The following is a 24419-nucleotide window of genomic DNA, read 5'->3' as shown; positions in this document are numbered from 1 at the left end:
CTATCTATAGTAATGACACGGTAACCTAATAATCCATCCCAATGTGTCGGTGGTTGGAAATATATAAACTCGGTATTGATTTGTGTGGGGTCAGCACATGGTTCTTTGAGCCAATAATGGCTCATGCATATCCCTACTTTTATTGTTCTTTTACATCTTTTATAAGGAACCTAATATCTATATATGGTCATTATAAAACTTATATATATTTATCATTTATTTAAAAAATGTTTATAATAATTAATATAAATTGTACATGATACAATGACTTTACACACATCTCTCTTTTGTGAGTGTCACTTCAATAAAAATCAAGGGAATAATTATTTCCTCACACCATGTGTTATTGTCTAACTGTGATAAATAATAAAATACTTTATTCTCTTAAATTAATTGTTGGGATAAACATCCAAAGTAATTCCATTTAAATGCATTTGAGATGGATCTTTTGTTCCACTATTCATATACTATTTTTGTCTCCTTTGAATTATAATTCAAGTATTTGATTCATATTTTTTGGTATTCAAATTATTTGTCTGGAAAAACATCCTCAAATAAATTGTATTAATTACATTTAATTGTTGTTACCGTTATTTCATTCTAAGCATATTTGAAACTTACATTTAAAATGTACATGCTTAAAGTACCCAAAAAAGTATATTCTTAATTTATTCTTCATTCAAATATCAACTTTTCTCTTTTGATACAAAGTATGAAAGTATTTAAGAAGGCCCATGCTCTGATAAAGTGGAATTTTAGGAGAGTAAATAAATTCAGTTTTACTCTCCTCATAAGAGGATATGTGTTGTACTTACTCATCGGTAAATTTAGCAAGTGAAAAGGACAAAGAACAAAGAACAAACTTGTGCAAGTGGCTTAATAAACATTATAGACCAGTTTAGTTTCTATGTACCAAAAAAATTTTAGAATCTAACAAATTAAAAAATCATCTAAAATGATCTCAAAATATATTAAATTTGGGTCTAACTTGTCCCTTCTAGATTTTTTATAACCGTATAAAGACTATTTTGATTGAATAAGTATTACTTTGTTTCTAAAAAATTATGTTTACGTGTCTTTAGTCAATCAAATTTAACTAAGTGATATAAAATGTTAATTGCTTTTTCCTGATTTTATTTTTAATTAATTTAATTGAACCGAGACACAAATAGGGATGGAAAATAGAATATATTATTTTTATTCATTTTGACTCACATTTTTAATCTTTTATAATAGTTTAATTTTATTTTAATGTTACACGGATAAATTTACAAATAGATATCACATGTCTCTAAGTCTCTCCCTCTCCCCTCTGATATAAAAATATTACTTGGAATAGGTGGCAATCTTTATTCTAAATTGGACTATATTTGGTATACATAGCAACAAATCTAAGAAGTGACCACTCTAAGTTTGTTGTATGCATGTATTTAAGGATGACAATTGGATGAGTTAAGATGAATATGGATTTGAATCATAATGGATGAATAAAAAGTTATTTATCGATACATAGAATTACATTTTTTTAATTATCTAATTTATCTATATCTAATAGATTCAATTTCATAAATGTATCCATTTTAATAAAACTTATCCAATGTATCCGATTCATTTACTTATCTACATCTAAACAGGAGGGGTTTTGTATCCAATTCATTTACTTTTTTTTTAATTGAACTAAAACATTTTTAATAAAATATTATTTATACAATCATACATTTTTTCTCATACTTAATCATAAAACAAAATGTTATACTAATCTGTACTAAAACTTTTTTAAGAACATGATAAAAAGATAATAATATTAGAAGATTCATTTTGTTAAAAAAATAGTAATTTATATTTTGGATGTTGAATTTGCAACCCAAAATTTAATTTTGATGTATGATAGAATATGAATAATTTTGCCAATATCCTTCTCTGCCTATAAATTAACAATTACAGGTCTTCGAAAAAACATAATACAACCAAACCAAATCAAACATCAGAAGTTACAAACAACCATGAGAACTCACTGCTATATTGTCCTGTCCCTTCTCTTCCTTTCTCTATCTGCCATGGCCGCCGCAGCCCGTACCGGCGGTTGGACCGCCATCAAAAACATCAACAATCCCCACGTTAAGGAGATCGCAGATTTCGCGGTGACCGAGCACAATGAGCAATCTGGGGACAAACTGAAGATTGGGAGCATCATCAAGGGTGAGTCTCAGGTAGTTTCCGGCACTAACTATCGCCTCCTCCTGACGGCGAGTGACGGATCCGCCGTTAAAAGATATGAAGCCGTTGTGCTTGAGAAGCTGTGGTTGCATTACAGGAACCTCACCTCATTTGAACTTGCTCATTAATTTTGATATCTTCATATGTTGTTTTTGTGTGTTGTCAAAATTTAAAAACCTTGTGAGTATAATCTCATTTTATGTATTCTATCTTGGGATTGTGTTGTATTTTTTATTTTAAACCCTTTTCAAGTGTGACTCTGTGTATTGTTTGGGATATGGCAGATGTAATATAATTATAATAAGGGTAACTATATGATATTGATATGATGAAATCTTCTTTTGTGACTTGTTTTTTCTTCTGAAATTTTTTGTCTGTGATATTTGCTTTAAAGTTTTTGAAGTGAATGACTCTTGGTGATGTAAATTTCGTAAGGTTAATTGTGTTTGTGGATTGACTTATATAAGAAATAATAATTGTTATATTTAGAGTTGAAGTCTTGATATTGTTGGGAATTTGATTAAGAAAAAGAATAGAATTGCAGAGAAAGAAAGAAGAAGAAATGAATTGAACAATGCATTGTATTTCTCATTGACTGAGTAAACAACCTACTATTTATAACAAGTTTTACAATCAACTAACTAACAGAAATTTAAACTATTTCTATAAATGACAAATCACATTTCCTTCACTAATTACAAAATACTACACACTAAGACTTGGATTACATTATACTTTCAACACTCTCCCTTAAGACAAGTCCTTAAGAGATACCACACTCATCTTCTTTAACAATTCTTCAAACTGATCCACCTTCAATCCTTTTGTGAACAGATCTGCTAATTGCAACTCAGTTTTGCAATACTCCACTTGTAATCTTTCTTTGTTAACCAAGTCTCTAATGAAGTGGAATCTCACTTCGATGTGCTTACTTCTACCATGACTCACTGGATTCTTTGACAAATTTATGGCTGAAACGTTGTCAATCCTTAACTGCAATGGCACCTTCAGTTTCATCCTCATCTCCTTTAACAGTTCTTCTAACCAAACAGTTTGACAAGCTGCATAACATGATGAAATGTACTATGCTTCACAGCTTGAGAGTGCTACGACTTGTTGTTTTGTTGAGGACCAAGAGATATGAGCATTGTTGAGTAGGAATAAGTATCCATATGTGCTCTTTCTTTCAACTAAATCTCCACCATAATCAGAATCTGCATAGCCAACCAATACCAGTTCTGATGATCTTTGTTTTCCTGTTGGGAACAATATGCCTTTGTCCATTGTGCCTCTTATATACCTCAACACTCTCTTGGCTGCTAGGAGATGAATCTTCTTTGGTTTACACATAAATCTACTCACCAAGCCAACACAATATGCAAGGTCAGGTCTGTTGTTGCATAGGAATCTTAATGATTCTACAATCTGCTTGAACATTGTTTCATTAACAGATTCTCCTTCTTCATCCTTGGTCAGCTTCAAGTTTGTTTCAATTGGACTTCCTACTGAATTGCAGGAGTCCATGTTAAAATTTTTCAAGACTTCACTAGCATATTTTCTCTTATGTAGCACGATTCCTTCTTTAGTGTAAGCAAACTCCAATCCTAGGAAGTAGCTCAATCTTCCTAAGTCAGTCATTTCGAATTCTACATTCATGACCCTTTTGAATTCATACATGCTTTCTTGGCTTGATCCTATTAGCAACAAGTTATCAACATACAAGTAAATTATGAGCCGTTCTCCTTTTATGCCTTAGATGTAAACACCATGCTCAACTTGGCATTTATGAAAATCAAGCTTAAACATGAACGCATCTATCCTCTTGTTCCAGGCTCTTGGAGCTTGTTTCAATCCATACAAAGCTTTGTTTAACTTGTATACATGTTGTTCTTGGCCTTTTGTCACAAAGCCTGGTGGTTGTTGCACATAGACTTCTTCTGCTAGTGGTCCATGGAGGAAAACTGATTTTACATCAAGCTGAAACAACCCCCAATTCTTAGCACTTACTATTGCAATCACTGCTCTTATGGTCTCAATTCTAGCCACTGGAGCAAATACTTCTTTGTAGTCTAGGCCTTGTCTTTGCAGGAACCCTTTGGCCACAAGTCTTGCTTTGTATTTTGAGATTGATCCATCGGGATTTAGTTTCTGCTTGAAGATCCATTTGACTCATATTTGATGTTTGGCAAGAGGAAGTTCAACCAAGTCCCAAGTTCCATTCCTTTCTATAGACTTTATTTCTTCATTCATTACCAACTTCCATTCTATCTGATTCAGAGCCTCAGTTTCATTTATTGGAGTTGCTTCAGCCATTAGTCCTAAGTGTATCAGATTCCCTTCTTCATTGATCTGATCATCAGCATTCAACTCAGCCTCTGAATCTGTTTGGCAAGGTTCTTGTTCTTTGTGATCTTTGAACTCTAGGTGTCTCAGTGGTCCTTTCAGGTTGCCTTTCTGGTTTAGTTTCATCTTCTATGCTCACAGGAATCATTCTTTTCAGAGAGGTTTGCATTTGCTTCCAATCCCATTTTTCTTGTTCTAGAATTAACACATCCCTGCTAATCTGAACCCTTTCTTTAATTGGATCATAGAGTCTGTAGGCTCCATTGGAGTGATATCCTATGAACACTTTGGCTTCACTCTTATCTTGAAGTTTAGTTCTTTTCTGGTCAGGAATGTGGCTCAAAGCTAATGATCCAAAGATCTTGAGATGACTGACCCCTGGTTTCTTGCCTGACCATACTTCAAGGGGTACCTTCCCTTCAAGCTTCTTTGTTGGACACCTATTCAGTATGTAGACTGATGTTGATACTGCTCCAGCCCACAACTTTTGAGGCAATTCCTTCTCCTTCATTAAGCTTCTTGCCATGTTCATGATGGTTCTATTTCTCCTCTCTGCTAGACCATTGTGTTGTGGAGTGTATGGTGCAATTACCTCATGCTTTATCCCATTCTTTCTGCAATAGGTTTCAAATTCACTTGATGTATACTCTCCTCCTCCATCTGTTATGAGTAGCTTGATCTGTTTTCCACTCTCCTTTTCTACAACAGCCTTAAAATTCAAGAAGGCTTCATATGCATCACTCTTAATTTTCATGACATCTAACCAGATCATTCTGCTATACTCATCCACAAATATTATGAAGTATTTGTTACCTGCCAATGAGGGTGTTTCAAATGGGCCACACACATCAGAATGAACAACTTCTAGAATTGACTTGGATCTCATCCCTGTCTCTGCTTTATAGGTGTTCCTTGTTTGTTTTCCTATCAAGCAAACTTCACATACTTTCTCAGGTAGAGATATGGTAGGAATTCCACTTACCAACTGCTTTGACCCGAGTTGATGCAAATTCTTGAAGTTGAGATGGCCATATCTGGAGTGCCATAACCATCTTTCATCTATTGTTCTCATAGTGGCCAAGCATTGTACTTCAACTACATTGATGTTAACTTGGGAATGTTCTATTCTTGGTTAGTTTGCTCTTGAGTATGAGTTTGTCCTTTGCATCAGAGAGCTGAAGTTGTCCATCCCTCATTACCACACTGAAGCCTTTTTCAAGTAACTGGCCTATGCTTAGCAGATTGCACTTCATGTTTGGTACTAGCAATACATCAGTGATTATTGCTGTTGAGCCATTTTGTCTTGTGATCACCACATTTCCAACTCCCTCCACTTCTAGTGAACTATCATCTGCGAATTTCACTCTGCTTTTCTTTGAGGAATCAAACTCTATTAGCCATTTTTTGTGTCTTGTCATATGATTGGAGCATCCTGAATCCAAGTACCAAGACTCAGTTTGCGAGCTTTCTACATATGTAGTTACCATTAGATTCAATGTCTCTGAGTCTGAATCTCCTTTCACTGCATAGGCTTCTTCTTGATTCTTTGTTTGTTTTGTTCTATCATTAGGACATTCATATGAGTAATGGCCTAAATTGTGGCAATTGAAGCACTCCACCTTCCTTTTGTCAAATCTTTTCTGATTTTGGTTAGTTGTTCTTGGCCTTCCTCTCTTATCAGATGATCCTGGCCAGTCTTGACTACTTCTACTTCTATCAGTGTTTTTAGCCCATCTCCTGTTCTGATCAGGTTTGTTTCTCCACTTCTTATCTTTCCTCTTATCCTCATAGGTTGCTTTTAAGGCCTGTTCTGTCCTTTTGCCAGCACCTGAGCTTCTGTCAAGGAGTCTCATTTCATGAGCTTCAAGTGAGCTTTGAAGCTCTTCAATTTTCATCTTTGTGATGTCCTTTGACTCCTCTATACCAACCATAATGAAATCAAACTTTTGAGGCAGAGACCTCATGATTTTCTCAATCACCATGAGATATGTGATTGATTCCCCATAGCCCTTCATCTGATTAGTTATGGTTAGAATCTTGGTGAAGTATTCACCAATCTTGTCACCATCTTCCATGTGCAGTAGTTCATATTGCCTTCTAAGAGTTTGCAATTTCACCTTTTTAATCTTGTCTCCACCCTCATGGCTTCGAATCAAGATATCCCAAGCTCCTTTGGAGGTAGTGGCACCCTGAATTTTCTCAAAGTGGACATCATCCACACATTGATGGATCAGGAATAGAGCCTTGCTGTCCTTCTTTTTTTGCTTCTTTGTGCAATGTTCTTTGGTTTTATGTTGCTTCAAGATTCAGTGTTGGGTATCCATCTTCAACTACCTCATTGACTTCTTAGAAGTAGAACAAGACCCTCATTTGTGTCCTCCATTGATCCCAATTCTTCTCATTGAGGATTGGGAGTCCCATTGATTGAAGGTTTGTACTATTTCCCACCATTTCTTGATCTTCTTACAACAATCTACAACTTCTTCTTGCTATTGATTCACCCTCAGCGAATCTAAATGCCCCTCTTCTTGCACACTCATTTTGATGATCCTTTATACACCCTCACCCGCAGATCCTTGGATTTGCAAGCTCTTGATACCAGATTTGGTGGGAATTTGATTAAGAAGAAGAAGAAGAATAGAATTGCAGAGAAAGAAAGAAGAAGAAATCAATTGAACAATGCAGTGTATTTCTCATTGATTGTGTAAAGTAAACAACCTACTATTTATAGCAAGTTTTACAATCAACTAACTAACAGAAATTTAAACTATTTCTATAAATGGCAAATCACATTTATTTCACTAATTACACAATACTACAAACTAAGACTTGGATTACATTATACTTTCAACAGATATTACTAGTGTATCACGGGTATGTTAAAATTATAATAAATAATTAATAGTGTAGTTCTATTTATAATATTTCACTTACGTTTATTTACACTATGTTTGAATAAGGTTCCTATTTTTTTAATCCTTAGAAAGACCCAAAACTAATAATTGTTTAACTAATTATCTCACCCTCAAAAGTAAAGATATTTCTTAAAAAACATATATTTAACCATAATTATATGACCAATCATATATAATATTTTGTATTTTATCTCCAACAGTTTTTTAAGAACATTTTTACAACTAAATTGATTAAGTTCAAATTTTGTAAAGCCCTAAAAAGTACCATTTGTAATCATACCAATCCACATATTTTTTTTTGAATTTTGATGTAATAGGTCTATAATGAATACACATAAAAGTATTCATCTTGTCATTCTTAGGAGGAGAGATCCATTTATTTTAAGAGTAAGTTTTTTAAATTTAATTTCCATCCTAGTCATTAATTTTAGGAAAATTCAATAATTTGAATTAATGAATACTGAATAGATCTAAACTATTAGCTATCCATAAAATTGATAATTAGGATAAGAAGTAAGTGAGTCCAACTTTATTCTTAGCCATGTTTTAAGGGAAATGGAACTTAATTGGTGTGCTTAGGTAACTTTACAAAGGACTCTCGGGCTGTGGCTTCTGTTCATCTTGTCGGTGATAGTTGTCTTTAGAGGATATTTAATGCAATTATTACATGAACCATTTATAATGACCAACACATTACCCGATTTATAATTGATTCTCAAATGCAGAATTCTAGTTAAATAATTGTATTTCTAATATTTGTACATACAAGTTTTTTTTTTTACATTTTGACTGTAGAAATATGATGATGATTCCAATTAGTCACATAATCAGTGTTCTATCGAAGATTGGAGTACGAGAATTAGAATGCCATGTGACAACTTTTCATTTCTATAAATATTTTATATTATTAATAATGAATATTATATATAATAACATTAAAACATTATTTTATTAATAATAGTAATGTAAATAAGGTAATTATTGTATATTTTACCATTGAATAATTAAATAATGAAAATAAAATGAAATGTAAAGTATAATTATTATAATCTTTTCTCAAAAAAATATTTTTTTAATTATAAATATGTAATATAATTTAGGAAGCTCCCACTTAATATAGTTAAGAAGGGGTATGTGTATACAACCAAACCTCCCAAGCAGGAGAGTGATATGAGATCTTTTTAATTATTATAAAAAATAATGTCTTCCTTATATTTAATAATTAAACCCTAAAAGTAAATTATAATAATGATGAAGGAAATGTTATAACTTCATTTATTTCCTCGGACCATTTTAAATAATCATGATACTTTACTTCCATTTGTTAATAAATATTTTTTAATTATAAAAACTAATAAATATAAAACCTTTAAAATAATATATAAGTAATAATACCACAAATATTATCTTTAATAATAGAGGACATGAAATACGAGAAATATAAATATTTTACAATAAATTTAAAAATATAAAAATAATAATCACATTAGGAAGAGAGGAATATTCATTAATATTCATTTTTTCCTCAATTCATCATTTGAATAATGCAATGCTGCTTTTGTTTCTAAAATAAATAAAACACATCTAACTAACAAATATTTTGACATAAAACTATGTAGTCTTGATTCTTCATTGTTTATGAGGATAAGAGGATACATAAGCAAAAAAGCAAGATCTTGTCAAACACAAATATAGAAAAATAAGATTTTCAGTTATAAATAAATGAATAATTAATCGAACATATATGGTGTAATTTTTGTGTGCTAATAAGGTGTAAATTAGTGCATACAACTAGCGAGAATATCGTCTAATACAAGGTATATGTGATATTAATATACTTCTCAAACTGTAATTGAGTCTCGAATCTAGAACTCTAATTTAAAGACCAATACATACCAAAATTGAATATAAATAAAGTTTTCTATATTTTAACTATAAAAATAAAGTGACAACTCTAAATAGTTAGCAAGAGAGTATAATATTTTCCTCTTAAGTCACTTAAACAATATTCAATCTATAATCAGGTGGCGGGATGAAAGAGTTTCATTTATAAATTTGTTTTGGAGGGAAAGGTTTAAAAGCATAATTCCATTTTTGAGACTCAAACATTACCTTTCTTTTCCTTCTATCTAAAACTTACCTTACAAAAATACCTTTAACTTATCTCATATGTGATGGTTATCCCTGCATAGCAAACATGTATGTTTGGTTAGATTGTTTATTCACGTAACTATCAAATTTACTAAACATCGCCACCAACTTTTATATTATTAATTTGAAATAAATTCAATTAATTTTAAAGCACCAAAAATTATACTTTTTACATTTAATAATTTCTCTTTCCTCTGATCATAAATTTCAACCATCACAAAACGTAAGAATACAAATTTCAAGTACCAAATCAAACATCAAAGTTACCACCAGCAACTATGAGACCTCACTGCCTATTTGTTCTCTCACTTCTCTCTCTTTCCTCTCCACCATGTCTGCCGCTTCCCCTCCCAGCGGTTGGAACGCTATAGATGACATTAACGATGCCTATGTGAAGAAGATTTCAGATTTTGCGGTGGCCAAGCACAATAAGCAATCCAGGGATAACTTGAAATTGGAGAGTGTTCTATCCTGGTCGTAACTGGGTAATTACCCATCAGACCCGAACATGATATTCACTACCCTGCACGGTCCCCGTTACCCACCTCAAGATTGACATGCTTGCAGAAGAAGTCATAAATGCTCATGACACGACATTGACATCTCTGACCCATCATTTAATGCATCTCTGACCCACCATTTAATGCGCCTCTGACTTGCCTCCAATGTCGGATAACAGGCCGCCTGCCACGCCGCCTGCACATTCCATCTGCCTCCGACAAATCGACAAGAACAGATCTACAAGTCAAAGTAAGGATAGCCAGTATATGACATTTGTACCTGTTAGATACTGACCAATGACCAGATGCCACCTCAACACTTCCTAAGCTCTATAAATAGAAGAGACCATGCATAGAGTATAATTAATTCTCATTCCCTCATTTATTGCTACACTTATTACTCTAATTTCTCTCTTATTTACTTCCCTTATCTCTCTAGAATACTCTACTGACTTGATCGTCGGAGAACCTTTTCACGTACCTCCCCAGGTGGGTCCAGAAGATCATCCGATCAAGTGACCTGTTCTCCTACACTACATCGAGCATACTCTTCCGACCATCCATCTTCAACTTTCGACCATCCATCCTCAACTACTGATCATCCACTCTTAACACTAAAGAACATTGACACCGTCTATGGCTTACCTACAACATAATGACCACCCGTAATCAAGCTCAACCACCTAGCCATACAGAACCACCTAACCCGAATCATGACACCCCTTCCATTGAACCCCCAACACTAGTCTGACCATCTCACCAAGCTAGCCAAAGTCATCCCCCAAACACCATCCCAGAAGCACCCACTACCCAACAACTCATCCACATGATCCAAACCCAAGGCCAAATTATCCAACAACATGCCCAACTACTAGCCGAGCTGCGCCAACACAGACCAAAACCCAACAATGGACCTTCACGGCTAGTTGCCGATGAGCACTCCGCTGAATCCGCTGAAGCTTCTAGGCTAGTAGTCCCCCCAAACACCCCCCCCCCAAACACGAAAACCACTCAGGTAACTCACTCCCGACCACAGTTCCTCACGAGCAAAACATCCTTTCACCAAAACCATTATGTCTTCACCACTCCCAAAACATCTCACCCGACCAAGCAACATTGAGCAGTATGATGGAACAAGTGACCCACACAATCATCTGGATGCCTTTGAGGCCTCAATGCTTTTTCATGGGACCACCGATCTCATCATGTGTCGAGCATTTCTTCTTACTTTGAAACATGCTATCATGCAGTGGTTTACTCGGCTCACACCAAACAACATCGACCAATGGGCCACTCTCGCCAATGGATTCAACATTCGCTTCACAACAAGCAAAGAGCAGCCTCGCTCTTCCTACATCCTGTCCGGTATACGATAAGAGTCCTTTGAACCCCTCCGAGCTTACCTAGACCGATTCAACTCGGAAGCCATGAAGGTTTGCATCCTGAGCCTAGAGGTGGCAGTGCTTATTTTGGTGACAGGCTTGCAGGATGGCATCTTTACGCAAGAATTGGCTAAATATTCAGACCTCACAATGGAAGAACTCCGATCCAAGGCTCAGAAATCCATCAATCTAGAAGAAACCCATCCTAACTGCCTACCCACCGAGCATAGAGAATACCAACTCCCCTCACGGGAATCCAAACATCCAAAAACACACGAACACCTTCGAGATGATCCACCCCGACAACCCAAAAAACCAAAATACTCCTCTTACACCCCGCCTTAATGCTAGCCGAACTAGAATTCTACAAGAGGTTATGGCCACCCACTTAGTCCAACTCTGCAAACCAAACCCAGGTAGGAGACCATTGACCCAAGACCGCTACAAATACTGTGACTTCCACACCATCTTTGGCCATGTAACAAAAGAGTGCACCCAACTGCGGGACACTATCGAAGACCTAATACGAGCTGGACACCTTCAGAAATTTATAGCTCAGACCCATCAAGATCGACCACCACCTCTGCGCCGATCTAGTCCTCCTCAAAGATGCCCCCCCCCCAAAATCAACAGGAACGTCCTCCGAACAGAGACTAGAGGGACTATCGCTCTAACAACAGGTGACAACGGAGTCCGGTGGATATCAACACCATATCTAGCAGATTCATTGCTGGTGGTACATCCAGGGAAGCCCAAAAAAGGTATGTCTGAGAGGTCATGCAATCAACCATCTGCACACCCCGCCAGAGCCAAGGCCACCAAGCAACGCCCCCAATCTTCTTCGACGACCGTGACTATGAAGGCGTCATCCATAGTCATGACGATCCCCTCGTCATCACCGCCAAAATGAATAATAAGAAGGTGGGAGGTTTGTTTGTTGACCAAGGCAGTTCAACAAACATCATGTTTCAAGATCTGTTCATCAAAATGGAACTCAAAGACAAAGACTCGTTGCCGTATGATGGACAACCTATCAGTTTCACAAGACAAGAAATCATCCCTAGGGGCTATGTTGATATATGGCTGACTTTCGGAGAACAACCTCTAACTCAAACAATTCCAGTAAAGTTCTTGGTCATCGACTGTGTCTCAGCTTACAACACCATACTCGGTCGACCAACACTCAACCATCTTGAAGCAATAGTCTCCACCCCACACCTTTGCATGAAATTTCTCTCATGTGACCTTCAGATATGCACGGTTAGGGGCACCACCCCCCCCCCCCGAGAAAAAACAACCGGGCGTGCACTTAGTAGAGTTAGATGCCAGGGCAGATACAAAAGACCTACGACCTCAGCCAGAAGGAGAAAAAACCCCCTTCAACTCGCTCCCCTGATAGAAAATATAGTGTATATCGGCTATACTCTTGACTAAGCCTAGAAGTCCAAATTGATCAATTGCTTGAAGTCCAACAGAGATGCAGATATGCCCGGAATTGACCCCTCAGTTGCCTGTCACCATCTCATGACAAACCCGGGGGCAAGACCGGTGGCCCAGAAGAAAAGAAAGATGGGCGCCGACAGAACAACTGAGGTTACTTAGAAGATCTCAGAACTCCTATAGGTCGGATTCATCTGAGAAATAACATATACCACTTGGTTGTCGAATGTTGTGCTAGTCAGGAAATCATCTGGAAAGTGCCATATGTGTGTGGATTATACTGACCTGAACAAAGTATGCCCAAAAGATCCATACCCCCTCCCCAACATCGATCATCTCGTTAACAATTCTTCCGGGTATCAATTTCTGTCTTTTATGAATGCTTATTCAAGATACAACCAGATCCCCATGTACCCCCCAGACCATGCAAGACCACCTTCATTACATCCAAGGGGGCTTACTATTACACAGTCATGCCATTCGGTCTAAAAAATGAAGGGGCCACATATCAGAGAATGATAAACACCATCTTCAGATATCATATTGGAAGGAACATGGAAGTCTATATGGACGATATGATTGCCAAGAGTCTAGCCACAGAAGATCGTGTAACTAACCTGACAAGCCAGGGTATCAAAGCCGACAATATCTTGGGATTTCTGCTAACAAGCCAGGGTATTTAAGCCAACCCAACAAAGTGTCAAGCAGTCATCAACATGTGCAACCCAAGATCAGTTAAGGAAGTCCATCAACTTAATGGGCGGTTGGCGGCCTTGGCCAAATTTCTCCCAGCATCCGCCAAACATTCCCTCCCACTGTTCCAGCTCCTAAAAAAGATCAACACTTTTACTTGGTCGGAGGATTGTGAAGTAGCTTTCCAAACTTTCAAACAATATCTAGCTACTTCGCTCGTGCTTTCTAAGCCCGCACCCACTGAGACACTATATGTTTACTTGGTGGTAACAGATGGGGCTGTAACCACCACTCTAATCATGGAAAATGAAGATGGTCAGCACCCACTACACTTCACCAACAAGGCATTACAAGGCCCAGAAATCAGGTATCAGAAGTTAGAGAAGGTCACCTATACCATCTTGCTGGCAACAAGACGGATGTGACAGTATTTTCAATCCCATCCAGTGGTAGTCAGAACCAATCAACCTATCTGCCAGATTTTGCACAAACCTGAGCTAGCCGGGTGGATGATCTCCTGGTCCATTGAACTGTCACAGTTTGATATATGGTACGAACCCAGAACAACCATCAAGAGCCAAGTCCTGTCAGATTTCTTGGCTGAAAAGACCACGCACCCGGGTAGTTCTGAGCAAAAATGGACTATATATGTTGACAGTTAATCCAACCCTCGGGGCAGCGAAGCAGGAGTTTTGTTAGATAATGGCCATGAGATGACCATCAAGCAGTCACTAACATTCACCTTTCCTACATCAAATAATTAGGCGGAATATGAAGCATGCATTGCCGGTTTACAGTTGGTCAGAGAAATCAGGGCGGAAAAATCTCCATCTGCAGTGATTCCCAACTCGCAGTCTCTCAGATTACGGAGGCCTATCAGACAAATGACGTGTTGCTCGAAAGATACCTACCCAAGGTAAAGGAATTGATGGGCAAGTTCGAAATGACCTCCATCCAACACGTCCCAAGGAAGCAGAATATCTGAGCTGACATTTTATCCAAATTAGCAAGCACGAAGAGCCCGGGAAACAACCAGTCACTGATTCAAGGGACAATCATAGGAGTAGAAAACCCTCAGCAATACATTTTGATTACAGGTCCGAGGCTATGATCCCGGTGGAGATCGGCGAACCCACCTGGTGAACAATACATTTTGATGAAACTATCAATTCGACCACCATCAAAAGGAAAACTGCCGAGAAATACGATAGAAAAGTGGTACCACGAGGCTTCAAAATAGGCAACTTAATGCTCAGAAGGGCCAACATCGGAAGGACAAAGGGAAAACTTGCACCCAATTGGGAAGGTCCATACCGAGTAACCAACAAGACCAGCAAAGGAGCCTACAAGCTCAATCACCTAGCGAGGAAAGAAATCCTCCACACTTGGAATGCATCAAACCTAAGATAGTTTTATGCTTAAAAATTTAAATCCAAGCCAGACCTTATACAGCTAGGCGAAATGATGTAACCCAATCCAAATTATATGATAACGAGGTATTGTTCAGATATTCTTTGCAAGTCCTCTTGGTCGCCATCTGTATACCCCTCGGAGGCGTGGGCCACTCCCCCTTCGATGGCGGTTAAGTTCATAAACCCCAGACAGGACCAAGTCCTCTGGGCCGCCATCAATATACCCCTTGGAAGCGTGGGCAATCCCCCTTCGATTGTGGTTAAACTCATAGACCCTAGACAGGACCAAGTTCTCTAGGTCGCCATCAGTATACCCCTCAGAGGCGTGGGTCAGTCCCCCTTCGATGGCGGTTAAGTTCATAAACCCAAGATAGGACCAAGTTCTTTGGGTCGCCATCAATATACCCCTCGGAAGCATGGGCTAATCCCTCTTCGATGGCGGTTAAACTCATAAATCCAAGACATTACCAAATTCTCTTTGTCACCATTAGTATATCCCTTAGAGGCGTGGGCCAGCCCCCATTCGATGGCGGTTAAGTTCATAAACCCAAGATAGGACCAAGTTCTTTGGGTCGCCATCGACAAACCCCCCGAAAATATGAACCAAAACAACGGTCCCAAGTTCATTAAATCGGTGGCCCGGTCAATCCAGTCTTTTTAATTATTAAACAATTTCAAGTTCATTAAGTTGGTGGCCCGGTCAATCCAACCTTGTTAATTGTTAAAACTTGGTCAATCCAACCTTGTTAATCGTCAAACATTTTCAAGTTCATTAAGTTTGTGGCCCGGTCAATCCAACCTTGTTAATTGTTAAAACCCGCTCAATCCAACCTTGTTAATTGTTAAAACCCGATCAATCCAACATTGTTAATCGTCAAACATTTTCAAGTTCATTAAGTTGGTTACCCGATCAATCCAGTCTTGTTAATCATTAAAAATTTCAAGTTCATTAAGATGGCTGCCCGATCAATCGTGCCTTGTTAATTGTCAAAACCCGGTCAATCTAGCCTTGTTGATTGTTAAACCATTTCAAGTTCATTAAGTTGGTTACCCGGTCAATCCAGCCTTGTTAATTATTAAACAATTTCAAGTTCATTAAGCATGGATAGTATAGACGACCAAAAGCAATACATAAATAGGATAAGCGGGGATAATATAGATGACCAAAAACATTACAGTCTTTCAGTACATTGAACCTACAATCCTCCCCCACTATGTCCTACCCGGGACCAAAAGCTTCACTGGGCCATCACCATCATCGACAACCAACTACCCCTCAAGAGTGACCGATGTACCAATCCGGGTCCAAGACCAGTCGTAATCCTGAAGAACTAGCCGGACCTGAGCAAATGCATTGTCCCACTCGACATTCGCTGCAACAACGACATCTTCCTCCAAGTCCTGATAAGACACCTTCAGTGGAGCCAACTCTTCGGTTAACTGAACAATGTCCCCCTTGTTAGTCTCATCATACTCGCTGGCCAGCTGCAACTTCGTCTCTAAATGGTGCTTCTCCCCTTTAGCTCGATCAAGACGGCCACATAGGGTCCCGATTTCCCATTGGGTAGATCCCATGTTGACTTGGGCTTGCAGCGCAGCATCCCGAGCCTCTTGAAGTTGGAGGGTCATCGTTGATAGTTATTCACCAGCAGTCAGGTTCTGCTCCTCTTGGACCTTAAGCGCCTCGAGGTATTTTTTCTCCAGCTTGTGGAGCTCACCCGAGTGCTACTCTTGGAGCTTGGCCAAAGCATCCTCCCCGACCCGGGTAGCCAACACTCCCTCACCCTCGAGATATTTGGCCATAGAAACGGCCAAGACCCCGACCTCCCGAACCCTCCTCAGAAGGTCAAGCACGGGCAGAGAATCCATCTTCTCCACTACCCCTGGGTTGAGTAGCCAGGTCTCCACCGCCTTAGGAACCCGATACAAAAAAGAGGATTTGGCAGCAACCTTTCCTTTACCACTACCAGGGGTCTTCCCCCTAGTAGGCCCCTTCGAGCTAGGATCAAAGACCCCCTTGAGCACAACTTCTTCCCCGGTAAGGTCAATCGGGTAGACATCAACCAGAGTAAGCACGACCACCGCTTCAGGCTCAGAAGGGGGCGCATAAATCGCTGGCACAGATGACTCCCCACGAGAAGATTCGGCACGGGCGGGCGAGTCAAACCTTGCCTTTTTAGTGACCTCCGCACTCTTCCTCTTCAAAGAAACACTCCTTAGAAGACCTGATCGGTCGGATTGATCACCCACAGCAGCTGCTGAAAAGAAGAGAAAAAGACATCAAAACCAGATAAAAAATACAAAATATGGGATAATATATACACAAGACATTCGTAAACCTAGATGCTCACCAACTTCAGCCTCAAAAATATAATCCCCTTAGACCAACTTATAGCAGATGACAACCCGACCCTCTTTGACCCAGTTCAATATCTCATCCGCCACCTCCCTTTCCCACCGGTTCAGCTGGTCATATGAGAAACTCAAGGATTTGGCCGAATTCTAATGGATTCCCATGTTCTAAGAAAAAGGAAACTGGGTTTGCCCATTGGGCCCATATGCCCACGAGTGTTGTTCACCCACAACCTTTACCCGGAAGAACCTGGATTTCCACCCGCGCCGACCTGCGTCACTCTCGTCTTTATTGTAACTGTGCCCCACCTGGAACATCAAGAAGAAAAGAAGGAGTGTACATGGACGCTCCATGAACTTGCAAAAAATCCTGAAAGCTCGGATGAACCCCCAGGAATTAGGATGTAATTGGGAAGGGGCCACTTGAAGGTGCTGCAACACCTGGGCTGATCAGTCGTCGAATAAAACCTTCACCCCAATACAAAGACAAAAGTAATCGTGCATATAAAAACTATGACGATCATTGTACTCCAGGAAAATATCCTGAAAAATGCGCTCTTTTTTGTTGGACTGTGCCATGTGATGCCCTCGGTAGGGTAGGCCAGCAACTCTACCCGAGGTTGTTTATTCGCTGTATAGAAAGAAGGGATCCCTATGATCTATCGGTCAACCCACCAATAAGGAGATTCTGAACCCATCATCTCCGATGGAAGTGTATATTGGTCAGCACGCTCAGCGAAATTCCTCCCCATAGATAACCTGTCATCATAAGAAGTGTCAGATTCCGAGCTGGATATACCATCCAAGACCGGACCCCACTTCTTATAAAAGGCTGCCCGGTCCAGGACGATAGCCTCGTTCCTATTATCTCCCACCCTCACATCACGCAAGAGCGTGGATAAAGATAATCGTCGAGGTCGCCCCCATGTAGACCGGTGCCTTTAATGACAGAGACCCGGGGACGTAAAGATCGACGGGGGACCAGATAAGATCTCCAAATCATCGGAGCTAGATTCCCCGCCGATCATAATTAAAAGAAAAAGGAAGAAGGGAAGAGGAATTACCGATTGAAAAAGCTTGGAAGAAAGAAGACTTCTAGATAGAAAAGATGTGCCTGAATTCAGTAGATGGTTGAACGTCGGCAAGAAGAGAATGAAGAATATAGGAAGAAAGAACCCCTATTTATAGGAAAGACCCAATGACAGATCTACTAGGAAGCCCAATTCGAAACGCAAATCCGCTCGTCCAAGAGTACTCGAGAACAATCTAACGGTAGCACAAAAACCCAGACGACGGAAATGAAACGAGCAGACGCGCCGATTGAATACTCACATGTCAGCCTAAAAGTAGATAGCCATAATGACCTATCCTTACACACATAAACCACGCCCGATCATAACCAGTACACCTCCAACCTACCCTTATAGTCCACTAACTCGGTCGTCCCTGATCGACCTAGTATACTGGGGACAACCGTTCTATCCTGGTCGTAACTGGGTAATTACCCATCAGACCCGAGCATGGTATTCACTGCCCCGTAAGGTCCCCGTTACCCACCTCAATATTGACCTGCTTGCAGAAGAAGCTATAAATGCTCCTGACACGGCATTGACATCTCTGACCCATCATTTAATGCATCTCTGGCCCACCATTTAATGCGCCTCTGACCCACCATTTAACTCGCCTCCAAGGTCGGATAACAGGCCGCCTGCCATGCTGCCTGCACATTCCACCTGCCCCCGACAAATCGACAAGAACAGATCTGCAAGTCAAAGTAAGGATGGCCAGAGTATGTCCTTTGTACCCATTAGGTGTTGGCCAATTGGCCAATGACCAGATGTCACCTTAGTACTTCCAAAGCTCTATAAATAGAAGAGACCATGCATGGAGTATAATTAATTCTCATTCCCTCATTTGTTGCTAAACTTATTGCTCTAACTTATCTCTTATTTACTCTCATTCTCTCTCCAGAATATCATCCCATCAAGTTACTTGTTCTCCTACACTACACCGAACATACTCTTCCGACCATCCATCTTCAACTTTCGACCATCCATCCTCCGCTCCCGATCATCTACTCTTAACACTAAAGATTAGGGAGCATCATTAAGGGTGAGAATCAGATGGTTTCTGGCATTAACTACCGCCTAGTCCTGACGGCAAATGATGGATCCACCGCCAAAGACTATACAACCGTTGTATTTGAGAAGACATGGCAGCATTACACGAACCTCATTTCATTTGACAATGTCTTAGATTGATATATCTTAGTGTATAATGTGTTCCTTATCTTAGTGTTTAATGTGTTACTAGCAAACAAAATCTTTATTCTTATTTGGGTTTCACACATTATTTTAAAATTTATTACAACTTCCCATGAAATAAAAATAATATATAATTTTCTTCCACAATGACAAACATCATTCTTATTCTTATTTGGATCCCATAATATCTACATCTTTTCCACAACAACCTCTATTACAATTGGATAATATAAACCGTGATGAAGATGGAAGTAATGAAAGGAAGAAGGATGTCTTTGAAGTTGCAGAAACACAATGAGTTTTAGTTATTGGCCTTCAGTATTTTTCTTCTTCTGTTTTTTGGCTTAGAGTTGTTATTAGGCTCATTCCCTTTTCTGGTAAGTTTGTTAGGTTTCAAGTGGTTATTTCTGTTAGTGTAACCACCATACCCTTCTATAAATAGTTTTCCTTGTTTAGAGTTAATATCATCAATGAAATACCAAAAGTATTATTCAACTTAAATCATTCATTCTTTTTGTGCTTTTCTTCTTCATTGCTCAATGGGATACCATGTTTAACATGGTATCAGAGCACGCTTTGAGAAGAATTCTTTCCGCTGCATAAACTTGTCTTTCTTTTTCATTATCAAGAAATCAGTTCTAAGATTCCCGAAAGTTTCCTTTTCTTTCAATTCAAGATGAAAAATCGTGCAATTCAACCACTAAGCCTTATTCAAGATCCAACCTCTCCCTTATACATGCATCTCAATGAGAATCCAGGTGCTGCTCTGGTCTCCACTCACCTCAATGGTGACAATTATCATTCTTGGTCCCGTTCCATTTTCATGTCCCTCAAGACAAAGAACAAACTTCAGTTTATTGATGGTTCTCTTCCAAAACCTGCCATCAACGATCCAACCTTCAAAGCCTAGGATAGGTGCAATACGTTGGTAGTTTCTTGGTTGATACAATCTATTAATCATTCCATTGTGCAAAGCGTTCTATGGATGGATACAGCATTCGAGATCTGGGATGATTTGCATGAAAGATATTATCAAAGTGATGTATTCCGCATTTCACAATTGTTGGCTGAAATATATACCTTCAAATAAGGAAACCTTAGTATAGGGGCATATTATACTCATATAAAAGGGCTTTGACAAGAACTAGATAATTTTAGGCCTATCCCCTTATGTTCTTGCATTCAGAAGTGCAGCTACGACTTAATCCTAACTATAAGAGGATATAGGGAAATGACTATGTCATTTGCTTCCTTAATAGGCTAAATGACCAGTATGAAGGAGTAATATCATAGATCACGATGATGGATCCACTTCCTACAATGAACAAGGATTTTGCTATTCTGATCAAGCAAGAAAGACTCATTACCAATCAATATGGAGAACCAAGGGTTCTGCTAAACACATTTGAAGGGGATTATAGCAATAACAACAATGATGTAGGGATGAATTCAAGAGGAAACAGAGGAAGAGGTAGAGGACGGATGTATCAAGTAGGAAGAAATTCAGTAAGAGGTCCAAGTGGAAGAGGAGCCAAGGTTTGCACCTTTTGCCACAGGATAGGGCACACTATTGATCAATGCTTCAAGAAGCATGGTTTCCCACCTCCATACTCCAAAAATTACAGCATCAACAATCTTGTTACTACTAATGAAGAACCATATGAATGTAACTCCTAGAAAGAAATAAGGGAGCAGACAATTTCAAACAAGAGCAATGAACAAACCACTGGAGTCAATATCACTCCTCAACAACACCAGACTATCCTATCCATATTGCAACAACCATCAAGAATTGATCACAACACCAACCAATTCAACATACATTCTGGTGAATCCAATGATAAAGGTATGAGGTACCTCTTAAACTGTCACACTAAATCTCTTGATTGGTACCTTGACACAGGGGCTATGGATCATGTATGCCATACTCTTTCAAATTTTCAAACCTACAAACAAATCAATTCTGTCTATGTTACTCTACCTGATGGCAGCCAGATAGCCACCACCATTTCAAGGAGTGTTGTTTTCTCATCCAATCTATTCTTAACTGATATTCTATAGATTCCTACATTTCATTATAACTTGATTTCTATTTCAAAGCTAATTGATTCTATTCACTGCCAATTAATTTTCTAAAAAGGTTTGCCACATTCAGGACCTCCCATCCTTGAAGATGATTGGTGTAGCTGAATTGAGGAATGGTATTTATGCAATGAAAGGCTCTGTGAGGACTTTACCCATCACACACACTCAACAAAAAGATAGTAGTTTTAATACTTTCTCTGCTTATGACACTAATGTATGGCATAGTAGGCTAGGCCACCATTCTCACGACAAACTGTTGACCATGCAAAAACTTTTTCCTGATGTTAAATGCAATAAAATCATGGACCCTTGTCACATTTGCCATCTTGCTAAACAGAGAAAATTACCCTATCCTACTAGCATTACTGAATCTGTATGCATTTTTGACTTATTAAACATGGATATATGGAGACCTTTCTTTATCCCTAGCACCCTTGGACGCAAATACTTCTTGACCATATTTGATAATAAATCTAAATTTACTTGGTTATGTTTCTTGAAACTTAAGTCTAAGGTGCCCAATTTGATCAAGAATTTTGTTTCTCTTGTTTATACTCAATTCGGATTAAGGGTGAAATGCATAAGTGACAATGGGAAAGAATTTTCCCTAAGTAACTTCTATGCAGAAAAGGGAATTGAGCATCAAATAAGTTATGTTAAAACACCTCAACAAAATGGGGTGGTGGAAAGGAAACACCAACACATTCTTGGTGTTGCTAGATCCTTAATTTTTCGATCTAATCTTCCTCACTGTTTTTGGAACTTTGCTATGGCACATGTTGTGTACCTAATTAATAGACAACCTAGTCTTTATCTCTCAAATAATAGCCCATTTCATGTTTTGTATAAAACCTTTCCTGACATATCTAACCTTAGGATATTTAGATGCCTTTACTATGCTGCCACTATTACTTCACACAGGAAGAAGATGGATCCTAGATCTAAAAGATGTGTGTTCTTAGGACTAGAAAATGGAGTAAAAGGGTATATTGTGTTAGATATCAATAGTCACGAAATCTTCATATCTAGAAATGTCTCATTTTATGAACATGTCTTTCCTTTCAAAGAGTCTATATGCACTGAAAGAGACCTTGGATTAATTTTACCTATTGAACATGACATTGCTTATAAAATTGATAATGGTATTAATAACATCAATGAGGAATCCATTACCATTCATCACACCCCCAATGGAATTGAGTCCATCACACCTGCCAATAATTTGCCATAGTGATCTTGATAATTCTCAATCTGGTTCACCCATTGAGGACAATGAAAATAGTAGAGTCACCAATGAAACTGCTAGAAAATCTCTTAGAGTTAAACATAAGCCTCACTATTTACAGGACTATCATTGCACTTTGACCACATCCACCTCTCATTCAGTCACACCAAAGTCTCAAAATGTAAGGTATCCACTATGAAAAAGTTTGTCTTATGATCTTTTATCTGCTAACCACAAACATTACTCTCTTAGTATTTCCTTCAATAAAGAACCAACTACTTATAATGAAGCAATCAAGCAAGATTGTTGGAGAGCTGCCATCCAGAAAGAGCTTGATGCTCTCAATGCTAATGGCACCTGGATCATTACTACCCTTCCTAGCACAAAGAAAGCTATAGGATGTAAATGGGTATTCAAACTAAAATATAGGTCAGATGGATCTATTGAAAGGCACAAGGCTAGACTTGTGGCCAAAGGTTTCACCCAAACAGAAGGGGTTGACTACATGGAAACTTTTAGCCCTGTAGTCAAGATGACTACTATCAGGGTGATCTTATCCCTTGCCTCAGCCAAACAGTGGCATCTACATCAGTTAGATGTCAATACAACTTTCCTCCATGGAGACCTAAAGGAGGAGGTTTATATGAAGATTCCTCCAGGCCTCACTATAAACCAAACTGGTCTTGTGTGCAAGCTTTAGAAATCTCTTTATGGTCTCAAGCAAGCTAGCAGGCAATGACACGCCAAGCTAACTGGAGTTCTTCTTGAATTAGGTTATCAAAGATCCAATGTTGATCATTCTCTTTTTATTAAAGTTAAATCCTCTAGTTTTACTACTATCCTAGTCTATGTGGATGACCTTGTTTTGGCAGGAAATGATATAGTAGAAATTAATTATGTAAAAGATCTGCTCAATTCAGAATTCAGCATAAAGGATCTTGGTACATTGAAATACTTCCTAGGAATGGAAATAGCCAGATCCAACAAAGGTATTGTATTATATCAAAGAAAATATGCTATGAATATGTTGGAAGAAACATGAATGTTGGCCTGCAGACCTTGCTCCACTCTAATGGATTATGCAAAGAGGCTGATTAGTTCAGAGACTGGCACACCATATCATGATCCTAGTATGTATAGAAGATTAATGGGTAAACTTTTATACTTAACTCATACTTGACCAGATCTTAGTTTTTCAGTTGGTAACTTAAGCCAATTCTTATCTGCACCTACTAATGCCTATTATGAAGGAGCCAAGAGAATCGTTAGATACCTCAAGGGCTCCATTAGCTTTGGGGTTTTCTTTCCTGCAGGTTCAGACCTCAAGGTAAAATGGTATACAGACTCAGATTAGGCAGCTTGTCCTGACTCAAGAAAATTTGTCTCTGGTTACTGCTTTTATCTAGGGAATGCTTTCATCTCCTAGAAAAGCAAGAAGCA

The 24419-nt window shown here is 38.6% G+C and overlaps 1 protein-coding gene across 1 annotated transcript; it reads left to right on the top strand.

The window, feature by feature from the left end:
• LOC109328964 (cysteine proteinase inhibitor 1-like) lies at positions 1938–2580 on the top strand. The gene has a single exon (XM_019562618.1). The coding sequence runs from the start codon at positions 2004–2006 to the stop codon at positions 2343–2345; it is 342 nt and encodes a 113-aa protein (XP_019418163.1). The 5' UTR covers positions 1938–2003; the 3' UTR covers positions 2346–2580.

The sequence above is a fragment of the Lupinus angustifolius genome, chromosome LG16, assembly GCF_001865875.1.
Source record: "Lupinus angustifolius cultivar Tanjil chromosome LG16, LupAngTanjil_v1.0, whole genome shotgun sequence".
Classification (NCBI taxonomy): domain Eukaryota; kingdom Viridiplantae; phylum Streptophyta; class Magnoliopsida; order Fabales; family Fabaceae; genus Lupinus; species Lupinus angustifolius.
The sequence above is the reverse complement of the archived record's forward strand: the minus strand, read 5'-3'. Positions and strand labels throughout refer to the sequence as shown.

Coding starts and splice junctions, on each gene's coding strand:
- LOC109328964 (XM_019562618.1), top strand. CDS start 2,004: ATGAGAACTCACTGCTATATTGTCCTGTCCCTTCTCTTCCTTTCTCTA.